Source organism: Phoca vitulina, unplaced genomic scaffold, assembly GCF_004348235.1.
Source record: "Phoca vitulina isolate PV1807 unplaced genomic scaffold, GSC_HSeal_1.0 scaffold59, whole genome shotgun sequence".
NCBI lineage: Eukaryota > Metazoa > Chordata > Mammalia > Carnivora > Phocidae > Phoca > Phoca vitulina.
The window spans coordinates 7,431,026-7,455,440 of NW_022589762.1; the positions used below are offsets into that span (position 1 = coordinate 7,431,026).

The 24,415-nt window shown below is 54.3% G+C and overlaps 2 protein-coding genes across 11 annotated transcripts; both read right to left on the reverse strand.

The window, feature by feature from the left end:
- Nucleotides 1–552: 552 nt before the first annotated feature.
- On the reverse strand, nucleotides 553–12,029 carry IFFO1 (intermediate filament family orphan 1). 10 transcript variants are annotated; one of them, XM_032391026.1, is made up of 10 exons: nucleotides 11,248–12,029; nucleotides 7,220–7,280; nucleotides 7,002–7,097; nucleotides 6,195–6,335; nucleotides 5,886–5,891; nucleotides 5,060–5,217; nucleotides 4,814–4,934; nucleotides 4,444–4,536; nucleotides 1,908–2,038; nucleotides 553–980 (listed from the first exon to the last, which is right to left on the reverse strand). In XM_032391026.1, the coding sequence occupies exons 1-10, from the start codon at nucleotides 12,018–12,020 to the stop codon at nucleotides 875–877; spliced, it is 1,686 nt and encodes a 561-aa protein (XP_032246917.1). In that variant the 5' UTR covers nucleotides 12,021–12,029; the 3' UTR covers nucleotides 553–874. The 10 variants fall into 10 exon arrangements, with proteins under 10 accessions (XP_032246917.1, XP_032246916.1, XP_032246913.1 ...); XM_032391025.1 differs by having other exon boundaries at nucleotides 4,444–4,539; XM_032391022.1 differs by having other exon boundaries at nucleotides 4,444–4,539; nucleotides 5,060–5,241.
- A 506-nt stretch (nucleotides 12,030–12,535) lies between these two features.
- On the reverse strand, nucleotides 12,536–24,039 carry NOP2 (NOP2 nucleolar protein). The gene is made up of 16 exons (XM_032391059.1): nucleotides 23,910–24,039; nucleotides 23,523–23,629; nucleotides 21,037–21,082; nucleotides 20,781–20,869; nucleotides 20,361–20,605; nucleotides 18,524–18,579; nucleotides 18,248–18,408; nucleotides 17,948–18,147; nucleotides 17,702–17,791; nucleotides 16,773–16,860; nucleotides 16,555–16,695; nucleotides 15,820–15,959; nucleotides 15,581–15,670; nucleotides 15,296–15,418; nucleotides 14,948–15,176; nucleotides 12,536–13,314 (listed from the first exon to the last, which is right to left on the reverse strand). Exons 2-16 carry the CDS (start codon nucleotides 23,623–23,625, stop codon nucleotides 12,659–12,661), a joined length of 2,457 nt encoding a protein of 818 aa, XP_032246950.1. The 5' UTR covers nucleotides 23,626–23,629; nucleotides 23,910–24,039; the 3' UTR covers nucleotides 12,536–12,658.
- Nucleotides 24,040–24,415: the final 376 nt, after the last annotated feature.

Here is a 24,415-nt window from a genome sequence, read left to right on the forward strand (position 1 = left end):
GGAGGCACTAAGGCCCCCTGAAGGCAGGCACTGCCTGAGGGAAGGGCGGCCACCACATCGCTTCCATCCCCGGGCAGACGGCCGGGCAGACGGCCGGCCGGCCGGGAGCACTAGGCCAACGGAGGGAGGACGGAGCGCCCTGCCCAGGCCGTCCTCCCACCTGCACCACGGGGGGCGGCCCTCTCCCACAGCATGTGTTGCACAAGCCATGCAACGTCCAGCCTCACCCAATTCATACTAGTGCCTGGGCCAGTTAGCACCAGTACAGAATCAGACCGTAAGCTGGCTTGAGGCCACAGAAACGGAAGGAAGATCTGACGATCACATTCCTTACTCAGTGGACAAAGTAAGGGGCCATGATCGCTCTGGCAGCATTTTAAAGATGAGAAAGTAGGGGCGCCTGGGTGGCTCACTCGTTAAGTGTCTGCCTTCGGCTCAGGTCATGGACCCAGGGACCTGGGATCGAGCCCCGCATCGAGCCCCGCATCGGGCTCCCTGCTCCGCGGGAAGCCTGCTTCTCCGTCTCACTCTCCCTCTGTGCTCTCTCTCTCTCTCAGGTAAATAAATAAAATCTTTAAAAAAAAAAAAAAAAAAAAAGGATGAGAAAGTAGCAGCCACCCACGCATGAAGGCAGGAGAGCCCCGGCTGTGGTGGGAGTCACCTGGGACAGGCGGGCTAAGCCTCGCTCCAGACACCTTAGAACCCTGGAGGCCAAGGTCACAGGCAGGAAGCCCGAGGAAGGAGCGCCCCAGTCCCCAGGGGCAAGGCTTGGTGCGGCGGGACAGATGATATTCCCCTTCTGTGAACCCCCCCCGCCCCTCTGCCTCGGTGAGTTCCCAGCACAGTGGGGCCCCAGGGCGCTGGAGGCAGGTCCCTATCTCATGGAGCTATCAGATGAGACATCGCGATCGGAGTCCTCAGCCTCACTTGGCGGCGGCGGCGGGTCGCTAAGCGGGACCGCAGTGAAAGCAGGAGACTTTCTAGAAAAAAACACCAGTTGTCACCCTGGGGCAGGCAGGAATCCTGATGAGGAGGGCATTCCTCTCTCCCGTGGCCTTATTCTCGGGCAGGCCGGTGAACACCAACTCAGGCAAGGACAGGAGGGCCCCCTGGGTAAGGGTGGACGCAGGGTGAGGGAAGCCGGGAAGGGGAAAGAAAGCTCTCGCACCCCGTCCTGTTGGGGGATATGGTCCATGTCTTTATCTTGGAGACTCTGGGAGGCTCAGAGTCCAGAAATATCTCAAATCACAGGAGCACACCTGGGTGGCTCAGTCGGTGCCTACATCTGACTTTGGCTCAGGTCATCGTATCAAGGTCCTGCTTCTCCCTCTTCCTCTGCCCCTCCCCCCACTCATGCTTTCTCACTCTCTCTCTCTCAAATAAATAAAATCAAAGAAAAGAAAAGAAAAGAAATATCTCAAATCACAGTATGAGAGATGTTACCTGAGCCCAAGTGCACAGGCTTGATGGCCCCAGCTTTATGTCTATCTGTAGTATTTTTGTGACTTTTTAAAATTGACTTTTTTGTAGAGACAGAACTTACACAGGGTCAAATGCACCAACTGTGGCCCTGACTTTAGATAAAAATCTGCCCCCACACCTATTCTGTCCCTTGGCAGTTTTGAGCTGCTTCTAACCAGGGAAACCCCAGAGCTGGCGGCATTGGGAGGTGTCGGCCGTCCAGCCACGAACGGACGCCCACCCATCGCCCCACTGCTGAGAGAGAGGAGGCTGCGGGGCTGGGCCAGACACACCGGGTACCCTCCCACAAGAGCCCCACGTCGAGATGGGACTGAGTCTCGGGGTGCTCAGGGCTTGCCCACCACGCCCCCTCCCTGCATGCGCCCCCGGAGGAAGACACACGGGGGAAGGTGGGCCGGGCCCCAGCCCCCAGGAGAGGTCCTCACCGGTCTCCCGACTGGGTGATGAGCCGGCGACAGGTCTCCATCTGCACGTCCAGGCCGCGCTTCATGCTGCACATCTCCATGTACTCATGCAAGTGGCGGTTCATGTCATTCTTGGCCGTGGCCAGCTCCAGCTGTGGCAGGGGCAGGGCAGGGCCGAGCAGGTCAGCAGGGCCCCGGCCCCACACCCCCAGCAGGTGAACACGCCAAGAACACCGCCGGGCAGGGGGGCCCAGGCGGCCGTGGGCAAGGGCTCGGATCTAAAAACCAGTCTGACCAGCCAGAAGGCACCCACTGTACTATCATTCCTTCTAGTTTTCCTGGGAATCTTTGCCTGCAGAGGAAGGCGGAGGTCTCTGCTACGGGCCCGCATTCTTGCAACAGAGCCTCCCTGACGAGAGGAACCCAAGTGTGGGCAGGACAGAGAGCCCGCGGCAGCCGTCTGTGCGCGGCCCGGCTCCCTCCCTGGGCTTCCTGCGGCCCCGTGCCACCCTGCACCCCGTCTGTCTCCCTCACTCATTTGGGTGCTTCTGGAAGGCCGGCCACGGCTCTTACTCATCTCTGCCTGTGCAGGCCCAGCACCACGCTGGGAAATGACTTCGTGAACTTCGAGAAGTGGCGACAAGCCTCGAGGCACAAAGGAGACCTGCCTGCCTGCTGCAGGAGGCTCGACCCTACCCTGATCGCCTTTGTCTCTCATGTGAGCCACTCGCAGAGCCGCACGGAAAGACTGCTGCCACCCCCAACGTCCTACTGCTTAGATGGATCCCAACTCAAGAAACGTTCCATGTGGGAAATGTGGCCTCAGAATCAAGGAAATACGGCCTCCCTCGCAGAGGGAGAGCTGAGAGGGGCTGAAGGAGGGAAAGATCTGGGCCAGAGACAATCTGCTGCCTCTCTTCGTTTTGGGTACAAAGGACAGGGGCCAAACGAGAAGCCAAATAAAACTGCTTGGAGGTGATTTGCTTGACTGCCTGGGAGCAAAGAGAAAGGGTAGGAAACTACCCGTGAATAATCCGAATTGGATAGAGGAAACCACCCAGAACTAATCCAAACTGGACAAGGAGAGGACGGGAACTCAGGGGAAAAAGTCAAGGGGTCACAGGGCCAGACGTTAGAGATGGTGGCCCGGGTGGCTCGGGCACCCTGGCGGGGGCAGCTTGCATGGCAGCCCTGACTGCAGAGCCGGGCCGCGGGCCGCGCGACTGCTCAGCCGGGAAGACGGTATGAGGTCACCCGCTCCTGCGCAGCCTGGTTGCCGCCCCCACCCCGGCTTCTCCAGCTCAGGCGGGCGGGAGGGGAAGGGGCTAGCTTCCGGAGCCCATCCCTCACGACGACGGGAAAGACGGAAATGAAGCAAATATATTCTATCCAAAGGCGAGGCTAAGACCGTCACCCGTGGCCTCTACACATCCGTACGTGTCCCCTTCCTTCACACGCGAGGGAGGGCGGCCACCGCAGGCTACCAGGTACCCAACAGCTTCCACTGAAAACCCGAGCCTCGCTGTGGGACCGGAGGGCCGGGTAGTGCTGGGACTCGGTGGGGAGGAAGGAGACAGGACGGCAGGAGCTCCCTCCCACCTTGCTTCCACCTGGGCCCTGGCTCTACCGCTGACAGTGGGCAATTATCAGGGCCAGCAGTGCACCCGAAGCCCCGTTAGCTCTCCCAACACCTCTCCTAAAGCCGTCCTCCTGCAAGACAAGAGGGAGACCGCCGGGATGGGTGTCCGTGAGTGGACAGAAAGCGGCACCCCCCCCCCCCGCCCCTCTCCTCAGCGGGGAGCAGACACCCCGGCTGCAGGCCTTTAAAACTCAGCCTGTCTGCCTGGGCAAGAAACAAAAGCGGGTTTGGCTTCAAGGAGCAGGACCGTGTGGAATGCGCAAGTAGGAAAATCATCTGTCAACTTCCTTCTCGAAATGCCTGGCATTGCGAGAGCAGCAAGGGTATAAACAGGTCACGTGGGCTTGAAGAGAGGCCCACGCAAGCCGGGGCACTCGGGGCTCAGGGAAGGGCCCTCTCCAGGGCCAGGAGGCCGCCGAGAGCCGCGTCCCGCCCGCCCTGCCGCCCCTGGGCCCTGCAGACCTAACTCTAAGTTAGAGCACCGGCTTCCCTTGCCCACCCAGGAAGCTCCCTCCAGGCTAGGGAATAACAACAGAGGGTCCTCCATCCACTGAAAGGCTGAGCTGAAGAAACAGCAAAGTTCGAGTCCACTTCTTAGTGGCCTCTGCTAGGGCACGGACAGTAAGCTTCCCAGGAGACAGGCACTGCCCTCAGCTCTACTCGGGCCTCGTTTCATCGGGTGTCAGGCAAGCCTGTGAGGGAGGGACAATTAAGATCCCACCTGACAAATAAAGAAACAGGCTCAGAGGGGGGAAGTAGCCCGTTAGAAGTTGGAGGCGACAGGGCTGAGCCTGGAACCCACATCTGTCCGCCCCCCGCCAGAGCCTGAGGTCTGAAGGCTCCACCCCCATAAGAGAAAGGAGAAGGCCCGGTGTCTGGGGTTCCCGGGGTTGCGGCTTCAGAAACCCCCAGCCTTACCTCTATCTGGTCAATGGTTTCCTGATATTCTTTCTCCCGGGTTTTGAACAGGGACTCCGTATCTTTAATCACCTTCTCCAAACTGTCTTCCTGCTGCTGGTGCAGAAAGGGAAGCAAGGGGGAGGCCAATGGGGAGGGTGGGATGGGGGCATTCCACAGGGCCGAGGCGGGGAAGAGAGAGAGAGTCCGGTTAAAGGAAACTGGCGAAAGCCCAGAGAAAGGATAAAGGAAGAGGGGAGAAGCAGGTAGAGGATGGAGGCCACAGAGGGAAAGCAGCAAGGAGTGCAGGGAGGCGAGGGAGGGGACAGGGCATCCAGCTGGGGGGGCGGGCAGGACTGGCAGGGGCCCTGAGGCCGGGAGGGGCCGTTACCTCTCCCTGCGCCTCTGCGGCTGCCATGGCATAGCCTGAGAAATCCTCCCAAAGCAGCAGGGTCTCCTCAGTCTCCTCCCAAGTCAGGCTGTCACAGTCGTCCTCAAAATCATACTCCCTCCTGGAGACAGGGAACCCGCCGTCAAGGAGGGCGGGGGCCTTTCTGCCGGGCTTGGGGGGGGGGCCTCCGGCCTCGGGGGGAGGGGGCTGCTGCTGAGGGCTGGGCCTGCGGGACTCGGGACTCACAGCTGGTTGAGCATGCGCTGCATCTCCTCGTTGATGCTGAGGGCTGTGCTCTCCTCCTCATCCCCATCGGGCTGGCGGGGCCCGTCACTCTCCGACAGGGAGGTGTCCTCCTCGATGGCAGCCTTGCGCTCCCGCTTCCGCCCCCCCATGGATGGGACCTTAATGGGAGACAAGTGCAGAGACTACAGAGACGAGGCCGGGTGCGTGAGGAGAAGGGCGGGTGGGCGCCGGCGGGGCGGGGGGGGGGGGGGGCGCGGGGGAGGCGGAGAAGCGTGAACCAGCGGGAGGGTGGGGCGGACAGAGAGAGAAGACACAGTTACAACGACAGGAACAGAAACCGGAGTTACCGAGAGACAGGCAGACACACACGGATGGGGGCAGGGCTGCAGACTGAGAAGGAAGAAAAAGGAGAAACAGAAAATAGGGCGGTAAGATCAGGGAGAAATGGCCCGGGGCGACCACATCAGATGTGCATAATGGCTACGGAAGATTTGTTTTCTTTAAAAAAAAAAAAAAAAAAGCCTTTCTAATGAAATGACCGAACTAAAAGGAAAGTTTTTGGCTGCAAGGAGGAGGAGGACGTGGTGTATACAAAGGAGAACCCGAATCACACATCCAGATCTGGAAAAGCCAGAGGAGAAGGTATAGAAAGAAATGAAGCAAAGAGGGAACAAGATAGAGAAAAGGGGGAAGAGCAAGGAGAACGGAGACAGGAGAAGAAATCTGGGCCCAAAAGCCCAGCGGGTCAAAACTGACGGCCAAAGGCCCGGGTGGCTTAGAAACTGGGACTGGGACATTAAAAAGCTTGCATGAGAGCAAAACTAACCAGCTTCTTCTGTGGAGAAAGCAAGAGAAGATGAAAGGAAGAGAGGAGAGGAGGCGAACAGAGGAGAGAGAGAGGGAGGGAGGGGAGAGACGGTGTTAGAGGCGGCTTCCGAACCTTCTCTTCAGAGGCTGTTCCTTGCCCCCCAGCCGAGTCCCACTGAGGGCCCCCAGTGCCAGGGTGAGGCCCCCCAAGAAGGAGGGGCCAGGCCTGATGAAGGGCTCTGGGCCTGCGCCCCCTCCCGTGAGGAGCTGAGGCACTGGGCAGGCGTGGGCAGGGGCCCGGGGCCTGCGGGCAGCCCCGTCCCCTCACCTGGAACATCTTGATCATGTCCTCACAGTTGCGCTGCTGAGCCACGTCGCACAGCTTGGCGGTGATGTCGATGCGGCGACAGATGTCCATATCTACCTTCATGGCCTTCTCCTGGATCTTTGTGTCCAGCTCAGACAGGTTCTGTCCAGGGAACGCGGGGCGCGGTGAGGCGGCAGCCGGCACCCCAGACAAGGCCAAGATCCTCCTCCTTGCAGTCACACACCACCGTTGCCCCCTCTTCCTGGATGCCCTCCCCAAAGCACTCATGGGCTGCTCAGGCCACTGGCCCTCTGGTCAGACGGGGAGCCCCAAAGGGCATGGCACAGGACCTGCGGGGGCTCCCCCCTGAACTTATGCTCCCAGAGGGAGAGACCACAGGGATTACAAGAGCGGAGAAAGTACTGCAAGAAGAAGGATGGCTGTCACTTATTCCGCATGAAGTCTGGGCCAGCACGGTCCCAAGTGCATCATCATCTCCGTAACCACTCTGCAAAGTACCTGCCTTTCGGATCCCACTCCACAGGGGAGGGCACAGAAGGCCTTCAGCAAGGCCACCCTGCAGGCAGCTTGCAGAGCCGGGGTCTGGCCCCTTAATAGCCGCTTGACAGGCCATACTGCCTCTCGCCTATGACACCGACACCCAAGCTTTTGTTCCTTCCTTTCCTCTTGAATGAGGGTGGGGTGGGGGGCCAGCCAGGGGGAGACGGAAGCCCAGCAAGGTGGGTGAGGGCTGTGACCAGGAAAGCCACAGGCCCAAGCCAGAAAGGCCTGCTCTGCCTGGTCGCAGGCCTGAGGGGCTGCACTCACATTGCTCATGAGCCCCTTGAAGACCACCAGCTCAGCTTTCAGCTGCTCCACCTTCATGGCCAGCTCCTCCTGGCAGGCATCGGCCTCCTGGGCTTCCTGCAGTCAGGGAGAAAGCCCCGTGAGCAGTGCTGCCCACGCGGGAGGCAGGTGCCGGCAAGGAAGGGCCCGGAGAGGCCCGGGCGGGGGGTGCGGCGGGGTGGGGGGGATCCAGCCCTCACCTCCTGGAGCTCGTTCACTCGCTCCTGCAGCTGCATCCGCACAGTGTACTCCTCTTCCCACCTGGCAGACATGGGGGACAGGGAGGGAGCCTAGGTGCGGGGTCCTGCCCCGGCGGCTCCCCGCTCCTCACCCCTCCGCTCAGGCCTCTCTCCCACTCTAGCTCTGGTGCCCGGGGTGCACAGGGGCCGTGGGCGAGGCCCGGCCGGCCCGTGGGTGGCCAGCTGCAGCTGTCGGGTGGCTCCACGCTTCCTGGCAAGTGCAAGCCCGCCTGCTGCCTGCCCGGCAACCCTGGGCCGCGCCCCAGGAACCGTGTAAGACTAACTGCTGCCACTCTGCTCCCTCGCAGCGCCCGTCCCGCTCGGGCCCTGGCTCAGCCAGCTGCCCGGCTGGCCTCCTCCCCGCTCGGGCCCGCACCAGACCCCCAGGCCACCTTCAGGGGCACAGATCCGGTCTCCCGCCTCCTGCCCGCACCAGCCCAGGGCTCCTCCCGTGGAGCCGTGTCACCCTGAGAAGCAGCTGCAGGACACACACCACATCAACAGGGTTGGTCAAGAGCCTGGTAGGAGACACTCAAAGTTCATCCCCCCGCAAGCTCCAGAAACTGTCCCCCCGGAGCCCCGTCCGGGAGCCCTGGAGAGGTGATGGGGCTGGCCCTGAGGCATGAAAGCAATGGGAAGCAGGAGCCTGGGGGTCCCAGGCACCCAAACCCCAAGGGCAAGGGAAATCAGAGTAGGAAAAATCCGTTCATCCGGTGGCTGGGAACTAGAAGCGGCATCTCCTAGGCTCCAGAACTCCGAGACCAAGACCACAAGCAGCTAAGAGGCCACAGGCAGGGTCTGCTGCATAGGACTAGGGTTTTCACTAGGCGTGAGTGCACCGCAAACCAGTGCACAAGACTTGGCGCGGCAGAGGCGGAAGGGCCAAGCTGGGGGCAGCACGCTGCTGGGGGATTCAAGACTCTGTGAGGGTGCCCGGGCTGGGAGAACTTCTCAGACCCCATTCAGACAGCCCATCACCTCCTGCCACTTCTTCCAGGCTGAGAAAGGAGGGCACGGTACCACGAGAGAAACTGCAGGATCAGAAAGGTGGCCAGAAGACACAAAGAGGACAGCAAGAAAACGAAAGCCTGACCGAGCAGATTCTGCAGACGTGGGACTCTGTCCTCCCTCCCCCGCCTCCATCTCTCCCCCACCTCGCCCTCCTCTCCCCTCTGGGCTCTGCCCACAACCTCTTCCCTCCATGCCCTCCTGCTCCTCACTGGGCTCTGCACTGCAGTGTTCCTAATAATAACTCCTCTGCGTCACCCACTGCCCCTCCCTTGTGGGCAGGGGCGAGGCAGCCAGCCCGGCCGCCACCCTGCCAGCCCATCATGTAGCCCAGCTCCTGGGCCCCTTGGCTCTCTGCCCACCCTTCCTTGCTGCCCCCCTGTCCTTCCTCCTTTTGCTCTGGTATTCTCCATCAGATGGTTGGGGCCGGTGAGGGGCCCTAGCAGCGTCAAGTGATATATTTTCATAGATAAGACATATTTATCTTTTCTGGGCCTGTGGTTTCTTCATTGACAACCTGAAGGCATGGGATGTGGTACCCTCATACCCCTGAGTCTGTGAGTCCCTGGAGGAAGCAAGACTGGCAAGGGGACAACGACCCTGGGCAAGATGCATCAGGAAGGGTAGGAAGCAACAAATTCAGGTAGAAATTTAAGTAAGGAAGTTAGGGGAGGATTGAGATGAACAAAATCTTACAGAGTAAAAAAAAAAAAAAAAAAAAAAAAATCTGAAAATAAATCATCTGGAAGCTTACTAGAATTCTTTAAAGTTTATTTATTTATTTTTAGTAATCTCTACACCCAATGTGGGGCTCAAACTCACGACCCTGAGATCAAGTCACATGCTCTCCTGACTAAGCCAGCCCGGTGCCCCTGGAAGCTTACTAGAATTCTATTTGTTCTCCAGCCAGACTTTCCCACAAATAGGTCCCTTCTGACCTCCATTCAAATCTGGTCTCACTTACAAGGTTCCCTTGACATGAGTAGGATTTGAGGAATTTCCATGTATTCTACCTTTACTAAAGACCTCCCTCCCCAATAAACGGTATCCTTGAGCAAAGTGAGGAAGCAGGGTCCATTCCTACACTGGAAAAAGGGAGGCCAGGAGGAAGAGATCCACCCAAGGTTGCCCATAGCAGGGGAGCTGAAAATAGAACCCAGGAGGCCTCAGCTCCTTCCCAGTTTAGTGCTCAAGCTATCCCCATGCCTTCTGGGCCACGGACAGGAGCCACGGTGTTTTAAAGAGAACAGAACGAGGGCACAGGATCTGGGGTGGAAGAATGAGTAACTGCCAGTGTCACGTACCATACAACTCTAGCTTCGGGGCCCTCTGCACAGCAGCATGCTGCAGAGCGATGAGCTCATCAATCCCCAAGGAATAACTCTCTGCTGCCCTGGACAGCTGGACCAAGGACAAACACTCTTTCAGTTAAGAAAAAACAAATACCCGAGAACAGCAGTTGTTTCTGTGGTTATGGATGCATTCCAGAACTGTCCGTGTTCTGCTGCTGACCGTGTTAATTAACTCCTACAGGGGCAGGGACAGGGGCTGCAGCAGGCTGGCTCTGGGTGGCATCTAAATGACGGCTTTTGGAGAACTGAGACTCCCAAAGGCACTTATAACATGGGCTACGACGAAGGAAGCCAGCATGAGGACAGGACTCAACCTCAGAAAGCCTACTGATCTGAGATCTGCTAGATTCTGGTAGGCTACAGATCCCTGAAGGCTGACCCCAGACCCAGAGGTAAGCTCCTGGAACATTCAGCCAAGCCCCAGGCAACACACCAGTGTCCGCTACACAGGGCTGCTAAGGTAGTTCCCAAGCCTGCCCACAAGGGGTCAGAGGAGCCCATTAAGAGGTTAAACCTGATGGCTCCCAAAATAAAGCCTCCTTCTGACCCGTCATCTTCCTCCTCAACCATGGCATCCGTCACAGAGCCTACAGAGAGCTGGCTGTGCTCATGCTCCTTCCTAATGGCTGGGTTATCAGGCCTCTAAGGGATCCACTTGGTACACAGCCAGCACCAGCATCACAGCCCTTCCCCTGGCCCCCTGTGCTACTCTGCCAGTCCCCTGCAGAAAGCCAAATCCTCATCCTCAGAGAGCACTGGGCCTGCCCCCCAGCTGCCTTATCCTCACAGGGTGTGTCCAGATTCTCAACTTTTCCCCACTCAGTTCCTCTGCTGGCTTCACTCACATTTCGTCATCCTTTGGCTCTTTGCACTTTCAGAGATTCCCCCAGCTTCCACAAGCCCTCTGACAACTAGCAGTCCCTTCCCCTTTCCCTAGGGAATTCCTTTTCCCTTTTTTCTTTATTTTACTTTTCTTTTATTGACTTACTCCAAGCAATGTCCTGAGGTCCCAGAGCCTTTCATATGGAACTGGAGTAGGTACCCAGTTTCCATCGACATCACTTTGGGAAACCCGGAGCAGGGGCAGGATCGCCCACTGCCAGATGCAGCCCCCCGCCCCCTCACCACTCCCTTCTAATTTCACTTAGACTCCCAAATGAAAGCTATATCCCTGGTCTCTTACTTTTGATCAGTAATGTGGAGCATCTATCACAAAACTGCTCTGGGGGCTGAGCCTGGAGAGGCAAAGTAGTACCCCAGATGTGACCTCTCAAACGCGTGTCCCTTTCACACGGCACACAACCCCACAGTGAACACAGTCATCCAAACACTGCAGCCTAGTTGAGACAGAAAGAAAAGCCGCAAGAAAAATATGTATGCCCCACAGTACTCCGCTCCGAGTATCCTTCTTCCTGTCACGAGTGCGACTTCTGCATTCCCTGTGGATCCCCGTCTTCCTGTACCCAATTCCGTCTACTTCCAAGCTCCTCCTTACACAGCAGGAACTTTACTCTCATCTTATTCCTCCCTGATTCTTGGGCCGCACTGCTCTCTCTCGGATCCACACCTGGTCTCGGCCCCACGTGTGGCATGACACTGAACCCCGTCCCCACCTTCCCGGTCCCCTACCTCCGCTTGTACTCGTCCCGCTCGCGCTTCACTTTAGCCAGGACGTTGTAGAGCGCGCGGATCTCGGGGGTGATGGTGTCGATCTGGACGCCCACCCCGTCGGGATGCACCCACGACAGGCCAGGCCCTTGCACCAGCGTGGGCTCCAGTCCCGGCCCGAGCCGGCGGGCGTGAGAGAAGGACCAGATGGTGCCGGGCATGAAGCGGGCTGACGAGGAGTAGGAGGTGGAGGTGGAGGTGGAGGGCGACGAGTGGCAGGCCGCGGAGGGCACGAGGGGGCCGGCTGGCGAACGCGCGGGCGAGCCCAGCACCCGCGCCGAAGGGGTGCAGACGGCGGCGGGCCGGGCGCTCAGGGGCAGCCCCAGGGGCCGGATGGGGCTGACGAAGCCGGTCTGCACGGCCTGGTCGCGGCGAGCCAGGCCCCGCCGGCCCTGCTTACCCTCCTCCAGCGCCTGCTGCAGCTGCTTCTCCAGCAGCCGGTTGCGGCGCTCCAGCTCGTGCACCTTGGCCAGGAAGCAGCGGAACCGGAGGTTCAGGGTCTTGAGCACGTTGATGTTGGAGCCCAGGTCGTTGCGGAGAGCCATGGCGGCGGGGGGCGCCGGGCCCGGCCCGGGCGGCGAGTAAGCAGCCGGGCCGGCCGGGGCGAGCGGTGCCGGGGACACGTCCCCTCCCCCGGCGAAGTGGTCGCCTCCGAGAGGGTCCCCCAGCGGCCCGGCCAGGCCCTGCTGCTCCTGCTGTAGGAGGAAGAGGTTGGGGCCGAATAACGGATTCATGGCTGCGTCTTCTGCTGGGAGACGGAGACCGCTACAGGAGCAGGGATGGAGGGCGAGGGAGAAGAGCCAATGAGGCGCCAGGGGGACGCGGCGCAACCAATCAGACGGCTCGACGGAAGGGGCAGAGGTCAGGGGGGCGGGGCAGGGCAGAGAGGAAGCCAATGAAAGGTTCAGTTGGAGGTTGGCGCCTGGACCTTTCCGGGTCCGAGGCTGCGCTGACCCCAGTCCATGCCCGCAAGCCAGGGTGGCAGAGAAATAAAATCCAGGTCCCTCAGTATTCCATGGGTTCTGGTGGCAGGAGGCCCATCCTCTCCCCAGAGTCCAAACACCCTAAGCTCTGACTCCAGGACTCTCCCTCCCTGGGACCCTGAGGAGACCAAGGGAGCCCAGGAGCCTGAACCGGATTTCTCAGTATACCAGTTTCCTCTCTTCAGAGGGGCCCTGTCCCACCCTCCCACCACTACCCTTAAAGCAGCAAAGCCAGTACCCAGTCCCCTCAAAAAACACACAGTGGCCAGAGATTATAAAATGTGTATTAGTTTTCATATACACAGTGGGGATGCCAACCTCACAGAGGTAAGAGTTCCAACCCAGTGCCCACAGCAATGAGCCACCCCAGTCTAGTTTCAACTATTCATCTAAGACAACACTGGACGGCTGCTGCCTCTGGACTGAGATTTTCTCCTCTTTGCTGGTGGGGGCCGGCTGGAACCACGGGAGGACATGGTGGAAGTCTCCAGTCCCTTGGGGGTGCCATTCTGTTTCTGGAAGGCAGCTCTCTTAGAAGGCTGTTCTGGCAACTGCTGCTTTACCTTCTCAGCCCCTTTGGCGTTTCGAAGGGACTGATCACAGTCCTCAGGCTTGAGAGTGGCCTGGGTCTTGGAAAGGGACACTTCTGTGTCTGTGCCCTTAGGAGGACCATTCTGCTTCTGGAAGGCGACTTTCTTGGAGGACAGTGGCGTAGCTGACTTTTGCTTTAGTTTCTTAGCCGCCTTTGGTCTCCTGATCACTTCAGCTTCTCGAGCTGGCTGACTGCTATCTTGGACCTTGGAAGAAGCTTGGGACTTTGTGTCACAAGATACAGGGGACAATCCTAAGTCTGTCCCTTTGGAGATGCCATTCTGCTTCTGGAAAGAGGCCTTCTTGGGATTTTGCCGTTTCTCCAACTGCTGCTTTGCTTTCACAGCCACTCCAGCCTTCTTGGCAGGCTGGCTGCTGCCCTCAGGCTTGGGGGTCACCTGACCTTTCACCTCAGGCAAGTCTAGGTTTGTAGGGGTGGACGCTGCAGAATTTCCTGGGTTAAAATTGAACATGTGGTTTAAGAAAATGGGCCTCATCACTGGGACTTGATCATTAGTGGAGAAAGTAAGCAGCGGTATCAAGATAAGGAAACTGCCTGCCTGTCAGCCAAGTGTGCCACACAGCTGGGGTAGTACCTAAGAGCAGACTACCTACATTCATATTCTTAGTATCACCTGGCCTTTATTCAAGTCACATGTGAACCTTGTATTAAAGAGAAAGGGATCAAAAAAGTAAAGAATGAAAGAAAGAGAAAGAGAGGGGAAGGAAGGGATCAAAAAAGTAAAGAATGAAAGAGAGAGGGGAAGGGAAAGGGGAAGGGAAGGGGGAGGGAAGGGGGAAGGGAAGGGGGAAGGGAGGGAGGGAGGGAGGGAGGGAGGGAGGGAGGGAGATCATTATTGATCCTTGGGCAAAAAGTTTTCAGAGGAAGCTATGCCCCCTTGAGGACAGCAGGTCACACGACACTCTAAGGAGGCGAATCCTGAATAAACCTAAACCACTGGGCTTTCTTTTTAAATTAAAGACAGGTTTTTGTTTTTTTTTTTTCAATGTGGATTTTGATGAGATGCAAGAAGTCACACACAGCAACTAGAAACAGGCTAGTAAGGCACAAATGAGAAATGACATTAAATACGCACTTTTAAAGGTACAGTGGAAAAAAGAAGTTATAGCAAATTTTGCCAGTTCTTAGGGTTTCTCTTAATATTCAGATGTGACTTTTGTGAGGAACGTTATTTATAAAGAAAAAAAAGAAATCAGGGTGCCTGACTGGCTCAGTCCGAAGAGCATGCAACTCTTGATCTCAGGGTCATGAATTCAAGCCCCATGTTGAGCAGAGATTAAACTTTTTTTTTTTTTTTAAAGATTTGACAGAGAGAGACACAGCGAGAGAGGGAACACAGCAGGAGGAGTGGGAGAGGGAGAAGCAGGCCTCCCGCTGAGCAGGGAGCCCGATGTGGGACTCGATCCCAGGACCCCGGGATCATGACCTGAGCCAAAGGCAGACGCTTAACGACTGAGCCACCCAGGCGCCCCTTAAATAAATAAACTTAAAAAAAAAGAAATCAACTCAGTCACAGTTTGTATTCAGAGAAACTCGCCTCTCCCTCTTCCAACTAAACCCAGCGTTCTATCCCAGCATGCAGAACCGTGACGCCTGTTCCAGAAAACCCCACCCTTCCGGAGATCCAGGCCAGACTCAAGATGGCTGAGAAAAAGATCTGCAATTAGTGTGATGGGCTCAGAGAACTGCTGATGGTTCCGAATAGTCTTGTGCCAACCCGATGCTGACAATGCTGGACCAGCAGAGGTCCGTTACCAGGAAGGCAGCCCTCGGCCAAGAAGGAAAAGAAACCACAACTGCACTGGGAATGCATTTAGTGCTTAAAGACTGCAGCCACTTGGCAGAATCAAGCAAAAACGGTCCCCATCTGTACGAGTGCTTTCACATGTACTAAAATGGGGTCCAGGCTCAGGAACGATTCTAATTGGGATGAAAGAGGCCGCTCATCCAAGCATGCAAAGGCTAAGGGAGGCAAAAGTCCCTCCCTTCCCTGCAGTCAGACGCCTCCTGAAAGGCAGAAAAGAGCAAAGGTGGTGATGAAGGGCAGAAAGGGCAGACTGCTTACCTGTTTGGGACTGGGGGATAGAATTAGAGAATTTCTTGAACTTGGCAATAAAGAAACCATCCATATTGTGGGTGTGAGGGTAGAAGCGGCGGGTAGAACGCAGGGTGGGGTGGAAGCGCCTTTCTCGAAAGCGAGTAAAACCCTCCTGGCCAAAGTCTAGACCTGTGGGCACCAACCGCACGTTCCTCTTTTTCAGGGCATAGTCTACCACCCACTCATTCTCTTCCACCTGGACACGTGGGGGAGACAAAAAGAGAAGGAAAAGCAGAGCTGGAGCTGAAGGGAGCTCTAAGGGGCAAACAACCTCCTAGCCCTGTCCCCTCAGCTCTGCCACAACAGAGGGCTCACCATGATGGAACAGGTGCAGTAGACTAGGTAGCCTCCTGTCTTGGACGTGGCATTGACAGAGTCAATAGCACTCAGGAGCAACTCCTTCTGAAGGTGAGCACAGCGCAAGATGTCCTTCTCATCCTGTCCCAAGGAGAGACGGATGCAAGGGTGTCAAAATTTCAAAAAGACAGCCTCAGGAGAAGAGATGAGCTATTAACTGCTCAGAATGCTCCTCCACCTCCCATTCCACTCCGTAAGGCCCAGCCAGACCTCTCAGCTGGTCCCCACCCCCCAACTCCCCACCTTGTTAGTCTTCACAGCTGGGTCTTTGGAGATGACCCCAGTGCCACTACAGGGAGCATCCAAAAGTACTCGGTCAAAGCCCCCCACCACCTGGGGGAAAAGGGTATAAGGTTAATTAGGTGTTTTTGGCAATCTGAACCGTACCATATTTCCTAGGGACAAGTCTAAACCTGTGAGGTCAGGAAGGGGGCAGGTGAATTGGAAGACACACAAGAGAGACGCACAGAGGGGAGCCGCACCTTGGGAAACTGGCGCCCATCGTAGTGGCTGATGACAGTGTTGGTGACTCCCAACCGGTGCAGATTTCCCACGACACTCTTGAGCCGCTCAGCATTGGCATCGTTGGCAAGAATCACACCTGTGTTCTTCATCAGCTGGGCTGAAGGGAGAGAGGCACAGTGCTCACCAGCCAGCTCCTCTGCCCCCACACCCGCCAGCCACCCTCCAGCCCAAGACCCCACAGCTGAATTCTCACCACTGCAAGGTGACTTCACTCCCAAAAAGCCTCCTCCCCACTGTCTACTGTACAGGTCTGCCAACCCGCACCCGCTGAGGAGCGCGACTGCCGGTGTGGTTTTGTTGTTACTGAGCATCTTTTTGGTCCTACAGACTAACTAACTTCTTTTAAGTGATAACAGCTTAATAAAATGGTTATGACTAGTTATGTGCCAAACACTTTGCTAAGGACTTCTAAAAGCGTATCTCAACCCTAACAACCCAAGTATGATATAACCGCCAAGCCAAGCACAGTTGCTACCCCATTTAAAATAAGAAGATCAGGGGCTTGTCCGAGGCCATATGGATAGTTAGTGGTACATGGGGCTGGAACCCAGGCCAACTCCAGAGCCTGTCCTCCTCCCCACTCTGTGAATTGCTTGTGCACTGTTTTCTTGAGCACTAGAGAGGCAGCGACCCCATTTACTTCCAGAAGCAGAGAGCCAGATGGCTCCTACTCCTGCCTGCCCTTCTCATACCTATGTAGCTAGTCTTTCCTCCAGGGGCACAACACATGTCCAGGATCCGCTCGTGCTCCTGGGGCGCCAAGGCCATGACCGGCAGCATACTGGAGGCTCCCTGAAGCATATAGTGCCCAGCCAGGTACTCAGGGGTAGCACCTGTGGAGGAGAACCTGTCTGTGACATGCTGGGACAACGGCAGGGGCAGAAAGGGCTATTGGGCAGGGAACACTTACCAATGGGCACAGAAGAATCATATACCACCAGTCCAGTCTTTGACCACTTGCCCAGGGGATCCAGGTTAACTCCACGATTAATTAGCGCCTGAAGATAAAGATTTTAAAACCTCGTAGGCTACCATATCCAGAAAACAGGTGGAAATATGAAAATGTGGTTCTACTGAGGCCTGTGGCATCGCAACTTCCAGAGCTTGTAGTTAAAACACAATCGTCACAGACTCTTTGACCTCAGCCTCTCCCACACCATTCTCTGATGTCCTCTCCCTTAGCCTCAGGCTCTAACTCAAGGTCTGAACTCTATCCCAGTGGAGCAGACTGCCAGCTCCTATCCTTTTTTTTCTCGGAACTGAACTCTGATTTTCCAATAGGCTCGACCCCTTACCATCCTAAAATGTAATGTCGCTGGCTATAGCACACGAAAGATCAGAATCAGGTAGGTTACCTTCGCACCCGGGGAAAGACTACACGTAGGGCCACACCACTGACCACAGAACAGCAAGCAGTCTTTAACATGGGGTCCCTGAACCCTTGGAAACGATGAGTTTAAAAGACTGTTTGTGCATGTGTATCATGTCTTTTTCTGGGGGCAGGAATCAGTTTCACCAGCTCCTCAATGATCTAAAAGGCAGACAACTCCCATTTCGTTCTGAAGCAGAATTTTTATTCTGAAGCAGTGTCTTAACCCTGTCAAAGGGAGCAGAGGCTGAAGGGACGAGTTTCCCACTTCACAGAGGTCATCCTGGGCCCCAAGCCAGTCAGATAAATCCAGCATAACACTAGGCCTACCTGGGTTTGCCTCTGGATCATGCCTGTACCAAGAAATGCTTAGGTACTAAGACCCTACCCCTCATCCCCTGCGTCAAAGTGAGATAGGGGTGTCTCTGGGGTTAGAATCCCTGAGAGAAATCTCAAAATCCACCCCTCACCTGAGCAAGGTCTCGGCGCCGGGTTTTCAAGGTATTGGTCCTGAGGGTGATGGGCCGAGGCACCTCATTAGCTTCTAAGAACTCCACCAGCTAGGAAAGCAAAATGGCAGGGAGCAAGTCAGCCTGGCCAAGGAGCTCAGCCGGATGACAAAAGAGTAAGGAGGCTGACCACCTTCCTCACATAGCGTCCAATAAAGAAGGTGAGAGAAGAGAAGCAGAAGTGGCATTAAATTAGCAATTCAGTACCTCAGACAGAGGGAAGAGGTCCATGAGCTTGCCGAGCAGGAAGTCTCCATAGGAGTAGTAAGTGGCCAGATCCTTCTGAAGCCGGTGCAGATACTCAGAACGAGACCGACCTTCCTCCCGCTGAGTCCCAAAATCACGCAGCACTCCCACTATATCCTGGATGCGCTTGTGAATTCGTTGCAAGTCTGGAGCCTGGGCATGTGGACGTGTTAAGGAACTGTTTCATGATGTCCCAGGGCCTGAAAATCCGCTCTCCTACGCACCTGCCCCCTACCCCTCCACCAGGCACTGGAAGGATATCCTGCTCCATCTCCCCAGCAGGGGGCAGCACAAAGGGCTCCTCCTCATCCACATTGATCTGTAAGCCCCCATCTGTCTCATCATCCTTTTGGGGGCCTGACTCAGGCGACCCTTTCTCCTCTTCCTCCTCCTCCTCAGTCTCCTCCTCACTCCACTGGCCCCTAGAAACAGGTTCAGAAAAAGTGATTCACAGATGAAAACAGATACCGGCTCCTCCCTCAATTCCTTCATCCCAGCTGCTGCCTGGTCCCCATCCTAAGAGTTTCAAAAACTTACCCAGCCACAGCTTCCTGGGCCTTTTGCTTCTGAGCAGCCCTCTCAATGGGCAGCAGCTGAAAAAAGAGACAAGTGGCTAGTAATGCAAAGCCTGCCCTTCCACCCTCCCAGGTAGTAGTCTATCTCGGTATTTTATTGTTTCCTAAAGGCAAACGAAACACTCTCAGAGAAAAGTATGGAACCTAAAGAAGCTAATGTAAGATTGGCAAAATACTGACCACTGTTGAAACTAAGTAACAGATTAAAGGGTTTCATCAAAACTGTTCTACTTTTTTGTGTAATTCCTTTCCCATTAAAAAGTTCAGAACGTGGGGCACCTGAGTGGCTCAGTCCGTTGAGCAGCTGACTCTTGATTTCGGCTCAGGTCACGATCTCAGGGTTGTGAGATTGAGCTCCCGCCAACGGGCTCCGCGCTCAGTGGGGAGTCTGCTTCTCTCCCTCTGCCTCTCCCCCTGCTCATGCGCACACGCACACTCTCTCTCAATGAGTATTTTATTTATTTGAGAATGAAAGAGAGAAAGAGCACGCATGCACGAGCAGGGAGGGGGAGGGAGAAGTAGACTCCCCTGCTGAGAAGGAAAACGCAGGGCTTGATCACAGGACCCTAGGATCACGACCTGAGTGGAAGGCAGATACTTAACCAACTGAGCGACCCAGGCGCTCCTAATTAATCTAATTAAAAAAAAATTCAGAACATTAATATACCCCCGTATGTATACAGAGGGAACAAAAATTGTCCTTGGACATCCATTTGGCACATTTCTTCCAGACATACTATTTTTCACAAAATTGTGATGCGTTTTCAAATCTGTTTCCTGCCTTTTCTCATTCACAGATCACCAGCATTTTCACAGACACAATGGCCAAATACTAAGTGTATAAAGGAACTATAATTTACTTAAGCATATTTGTTACTTTGGCTGTTTCCAGAGTTTTGGGCATTATGGCCCACAGGGTGCCTGCAAATCTCATAACAGCAACTCTGTATAGAAAAGGGTAGACTGGGAGAAAGGGTGCAAATGGGAACTTCCTTTTCATCCTATACAACCCTGTATCGCCTGAGTTTTTCTTCCTTTTTTTTTTTAATATTTTATTTATTGATTTATTTGTCAGAGAGAAAGTGCGAGCGCGCGCGTGCCCAAGCAGGGGGAGCGGCAGGCACAGGGAGAAGCAGGCTCCCAGCTGAGCAAAGAGCCGGATGCAGACTCGATCCCAGAACCCTGGGATCATGAGCCGAGCCAAAGGCAGACGCATAACCAACTGAGACACCCAGGTGATTTTTTCTAACATACTCATATATTAACTGTATACTAATACAAATAACTAACTTTTTTTAAAGTAATCTCTATATCCAACGTGGGGTTCAAACTTCAACCCCAAGATCAAGAGTCACATGCTCTACCGACTGAGCCAGCCGGGCGCCCCTACATAACTTCTTACACCTCAGTAAATAAATCTCTGTCCACATTCTGCAGCCTCTTCTGAAACAGAATTACTAGGTCAAAACGAAGAAATCCTCTAAGGTTCTCAGATACCAAATACCTTATTAAAAAAAATGTGTACACACTTCTATTCCCCTCAGTGGGGCACGAAAGTATCCACCTGACCAGGTCCTCACCAGCACTGAGCAGTCTCAAATTTCAAAATGCTCTACCCTACAGCTTTTCTACACTTGTGTGTGCACCGAGCAAACATAGATGACAGGAAAACAGTGATGGAACACTAAAACCCCTTTTCCCTACTCAGCTTATCCTTATCACTGAGGGCTAGTCTCAAGGACCTGGAAAGACTAAAAGGCAAGGATCCGTTCCTAAACACCCAGAGAGCTAAACCTCACCTCTTCACCTTCATCCTCGTCCTCCGAGTCGGAGTCAGCACCGTAGTCATCTATCATATCGGCATCACTGTCCTCAGAGCCCCAGAGGTCTCCCTGGTTCGGCACACCATCCTCTTCAGAGTCTTCCTCCTCCCCTTCCTCCTCGCTGCTATGGGCTGGTGCTGGACGCTTCTTGCCTTGAGTAGCATGAAATAAGGACTGGGCTCCCATCTTTCTGGGGGTCTGGACAGCTCCTCCAGAGATTCCTAAGGGTTTGAAGAATTCTGGACTGATGGCAGCCACACACCGATGGAGACTGCACTTTCTACCCTTAAAAATGTCCTCTGGCTGTTTCTTTCACTCCAGAATGCTCAGCAAGCCCTTCCCTACCCAGCACACAGAGGACTCCTCATGTAGCATACAGCTCCTATATTCACTGACCTTTGGGTAGCTTTCCAGGCAATGGTTTGGCCCCAGGGAACTTCTGCGTCTCAAGGGCTTCAGCAGAACCCAACTTCCTCTTGGCTGCCCTGAAAAGATATAAGGAGTGAGGAAATGGAACATACCTCTAAGGCTCTGCCACAAAAATGGGACGGTCCCCAAACAGCCCTTCCCATCAGTATAAGCACATGTGATTATGTGACTAAAGACGAGCAATACCAATTTAATCTAGGTAAGCCTGGACATCGACACTCACCTTTTTCGAGCACGACTAGACAGCCTCTTAGAATTTTCATCACCAGCTGTATTTAAAAAAAAAAAAGAGAAACAGAATAGTATGTCACAGGGAAAATGAAAAAGAACATTAGAAGACAAAATAAAAGTAGGGAAAGAATATACTAATTAAAGGGGATAGACTGTAACTCGCTCCACAGAGCTTTATGAGGAGCTGGATGGGAGATGTAAAGGAGATGATCTTTATGTGGTTGTTCATCAACCAAATCCAAACTGGGCCTTCCTCCAGACTTCTGATTTTAATAAATAGCATTACCACAATCTTGATAACAAGAGAGATTCAAAATTCATCTTTTCTCTCTGGCTTTGGACCTGGTTTGTGGCAACATGGCTAAACCCACCCTCAGGAAAATGGTGAAGAAAACTGAAATAAGCCAGCATGCCACATACACTTGCTCCTTCTGTGGCAAAACCAAAATGCAGACCGAGCTATGGTGGGGCGCCTGGGTGGCTGGCTCAGTCGGTTGGGCATCTGACTCTTGATTTTTTTTTTTAATTTTTATTGTTATGTTAATCCCCATACATTACATCATTAGTTTTAGATATAGTGTTCCATGATTGTTTGTGCATAACACCCAGTGCTCCATGCAGAACATGCCCTCCTCAATACCCATCACCAGGCTAACCCATCCTCCCACCCCCCTCCCCTCTAGAACCTGACTCTTGATTTTGGATCAGGTAGTGATCTCGGGGTCATGGGTCATGCACTGGGCTCCACACACTCAGCAGGGAGTCTGCTTGAGGTTTCTCTCTGTCCCTCTCCTTCTGCTTCTCCCCCTGCTTGCACTCTCTCTAAAATAAATACAAAAAATCTTAAAAAAAAAAAAAGAAAAAGAAAAAGAAAGACGACAACTGAGCTACAGGGATATGGCACTGTGGATTCTGCATAAAAACAGTAGCCAGCAGTGCCTGGACCTACACCACCACTTCTGCAGACTGAAGGAACTGAAAGACCAGCAGAAGCTCCACCATTGCAAACACTGCTAGTCTATAATAAATGGATTTATGTAACAAAATTGTCTTTTCTTCTGCTTTCCTTTACTCTCAATTTAATCAGTAACCAACCATAGATTTTACCTTTGTAACTGCGGTTTTCCATACATTTTCCAAGAAATAAAAGGCTTATTAAATCTCAGCCCTGTCACTTACATGGCCAAGTTGCTTAACCTCTCAGCATTCATCTCCTTAACAATGTCTCTCACAGAGCACTAAGAAAATGAGGTAACATACTGTGTCCAAAGGATTCAGTATAATGCCTAACACTTTGTTAAAAGACTTATTCATTTTAGAGGGAGACAGAGAGAGAGAGCAGGTGCACACAAGCAGGGGGAGGGGCAGAGGGAGAGAAAAAATCCTCAAAGCAGACTCCCCGATGAGTGCAGAGCTTGATCTGCAGGGCTTGATCCCACAACCCCGAGATCATGACCCGAGTGGACATCAAGAGTCCGACACTTAACCCACTGAACTACCAGGCACCCAGTGCCTAGCAAGCACTTTCTAATACCTCAAAAACCTGCATCTTTTAACTAAAGCCCAACACAAACTATCTGTCCACTCTTCTCTCCCACCCAGCCTTCCATGCAGACTATTAACCATATGGGAACCAGATCTGTGCCTTCCCATGCCCCCTCCTCCACAACGTAGGTGATGGTGACTGGTCTGTTCCCTTCCCAAATTCCAGTTACTAAAATGTCAACCACTTTCCAAAACCCAGATTAAAATCTTTTTAAACTTGGGCCCCTGGGTGGCTCAGTCGGTTAAGCGTCTGCCTTCAGCTCAGGTCATGATCCCAGGGTCCTGGGATCAAGCACCGAATGGGGCTCCCTGCGCAGTGGGGAGTCTGCTTCTCCCTCTGCCCCTCCTCCTGCTTGTGCTCTCTCGCTTGCTCTCTCTCTCTCTCAAATAAATAAAATCTTAAGGAAAAAAAAAACTTTTTAAACTCTAACTGCATAGGTCCTCTAATAATCTCCCTCAGTGTTAAACTACACCTCTCTTTGCATGGATATTTGGGTCTCTGCTGCACTGTCCCTAATTTCTAAATGCTGATGACAGTGAGTGTTTCATTCATACTTTCTTTTATTTTAAATTTTTTTTTTTTTGAGAGACAGAGTGGGGATTGGGTGGGTAGAGGAAGAGAGAATCTTAAGCAGACTCCCCACGGAGCAGGGAGCGAGACAGGGGCTCAATCACAGGACCTGAGGTGAAATCAAAAGTGGGATGCTTAACGGACTGAGCCACCGAGGCGCCCCCATTCATACTTACTTTCTAATAACTCATACAATATACTCTGCTTTCTCCTCAAATGTATAAATCTAATAACTCATTCAAAGAAAATTCCGCTCCAAAAGAGAGTGAATACAGAGACTAAAAACGGAGGAGCATGCGATACAGATTTAAGAATGGTGCAAAACCTGGATAACTGAGGGGAAGGACACGCCTAACCCTTACCTGCAGGCAAGAACCTTGCGAGTTCGGTCTCAGCACCCTTCTGTTTCCGGGCCTTACGGCCTGGCCCGCGCTTCTCCTTCGTAGGGTCCAACTTGCGCCCCATAGCACTGGAGAAAAGAAAAATGGGAGAGGGTAGAGTCGCGCGTATTGGAAAGGGAAACGGAGACCGCAGACTTAGCGTATTAGAGTGGGAAAGAGGACCGCCTCGAACCTCGACTCAGCAACCCCCAAAGTCCCTCATGGCATGACCAAACCTCCATTCCACGCTCGACCCAGCCCTTGGATCCCACGCCATTTGTACTGCGTCCCCCTCCCAACGCCCCAGTCTGCATCGGTGCAGTCAACCTTCCCCGACTTCTTCCACACCCACCCGAAGCCTCGGCTCACCTGAAAAAGGGTCCAGGCACGAGGGACCTCCTCGGTAAGCTGCGCGGCACTCCACGTGCACGCCGAGGATAGGGTTCGGACACCACACTCCAAGGTAACGTTTCACGCAGGCGCACAGAGGCGCGCTCGGCTCGCGGCCCCGCCTCTTCCGGTCGCTTTTAATCGCCCGCAAACCCGGAACGGACGCTCGCCGGGAACGTGCGCGGGACTGGCGGCGGGGGCGCCGGAGGAAATTCGACGGCGGACCGCTTCACTCCCTCCCCGAGGGCGGAGAGAGCAAACAGGACGGAACCGTTTTCAACTTCCCCGCCCTTCCCGCAAAGCGTTTGGCTTCTTGCCTCACTGCAGACTTCAGTGGGATAAACTGGTACCTAGGACCCGCGGCCCTCCTGGCACTCTCCACCCGGCACTCTCCACCCTAAATCTAGTCTCAAGATCATGGAATCCCATGCCATTCACCTCCTCCCAACCCTTTCATTAGGAAACCCGCTTCTTCGACCCTACCG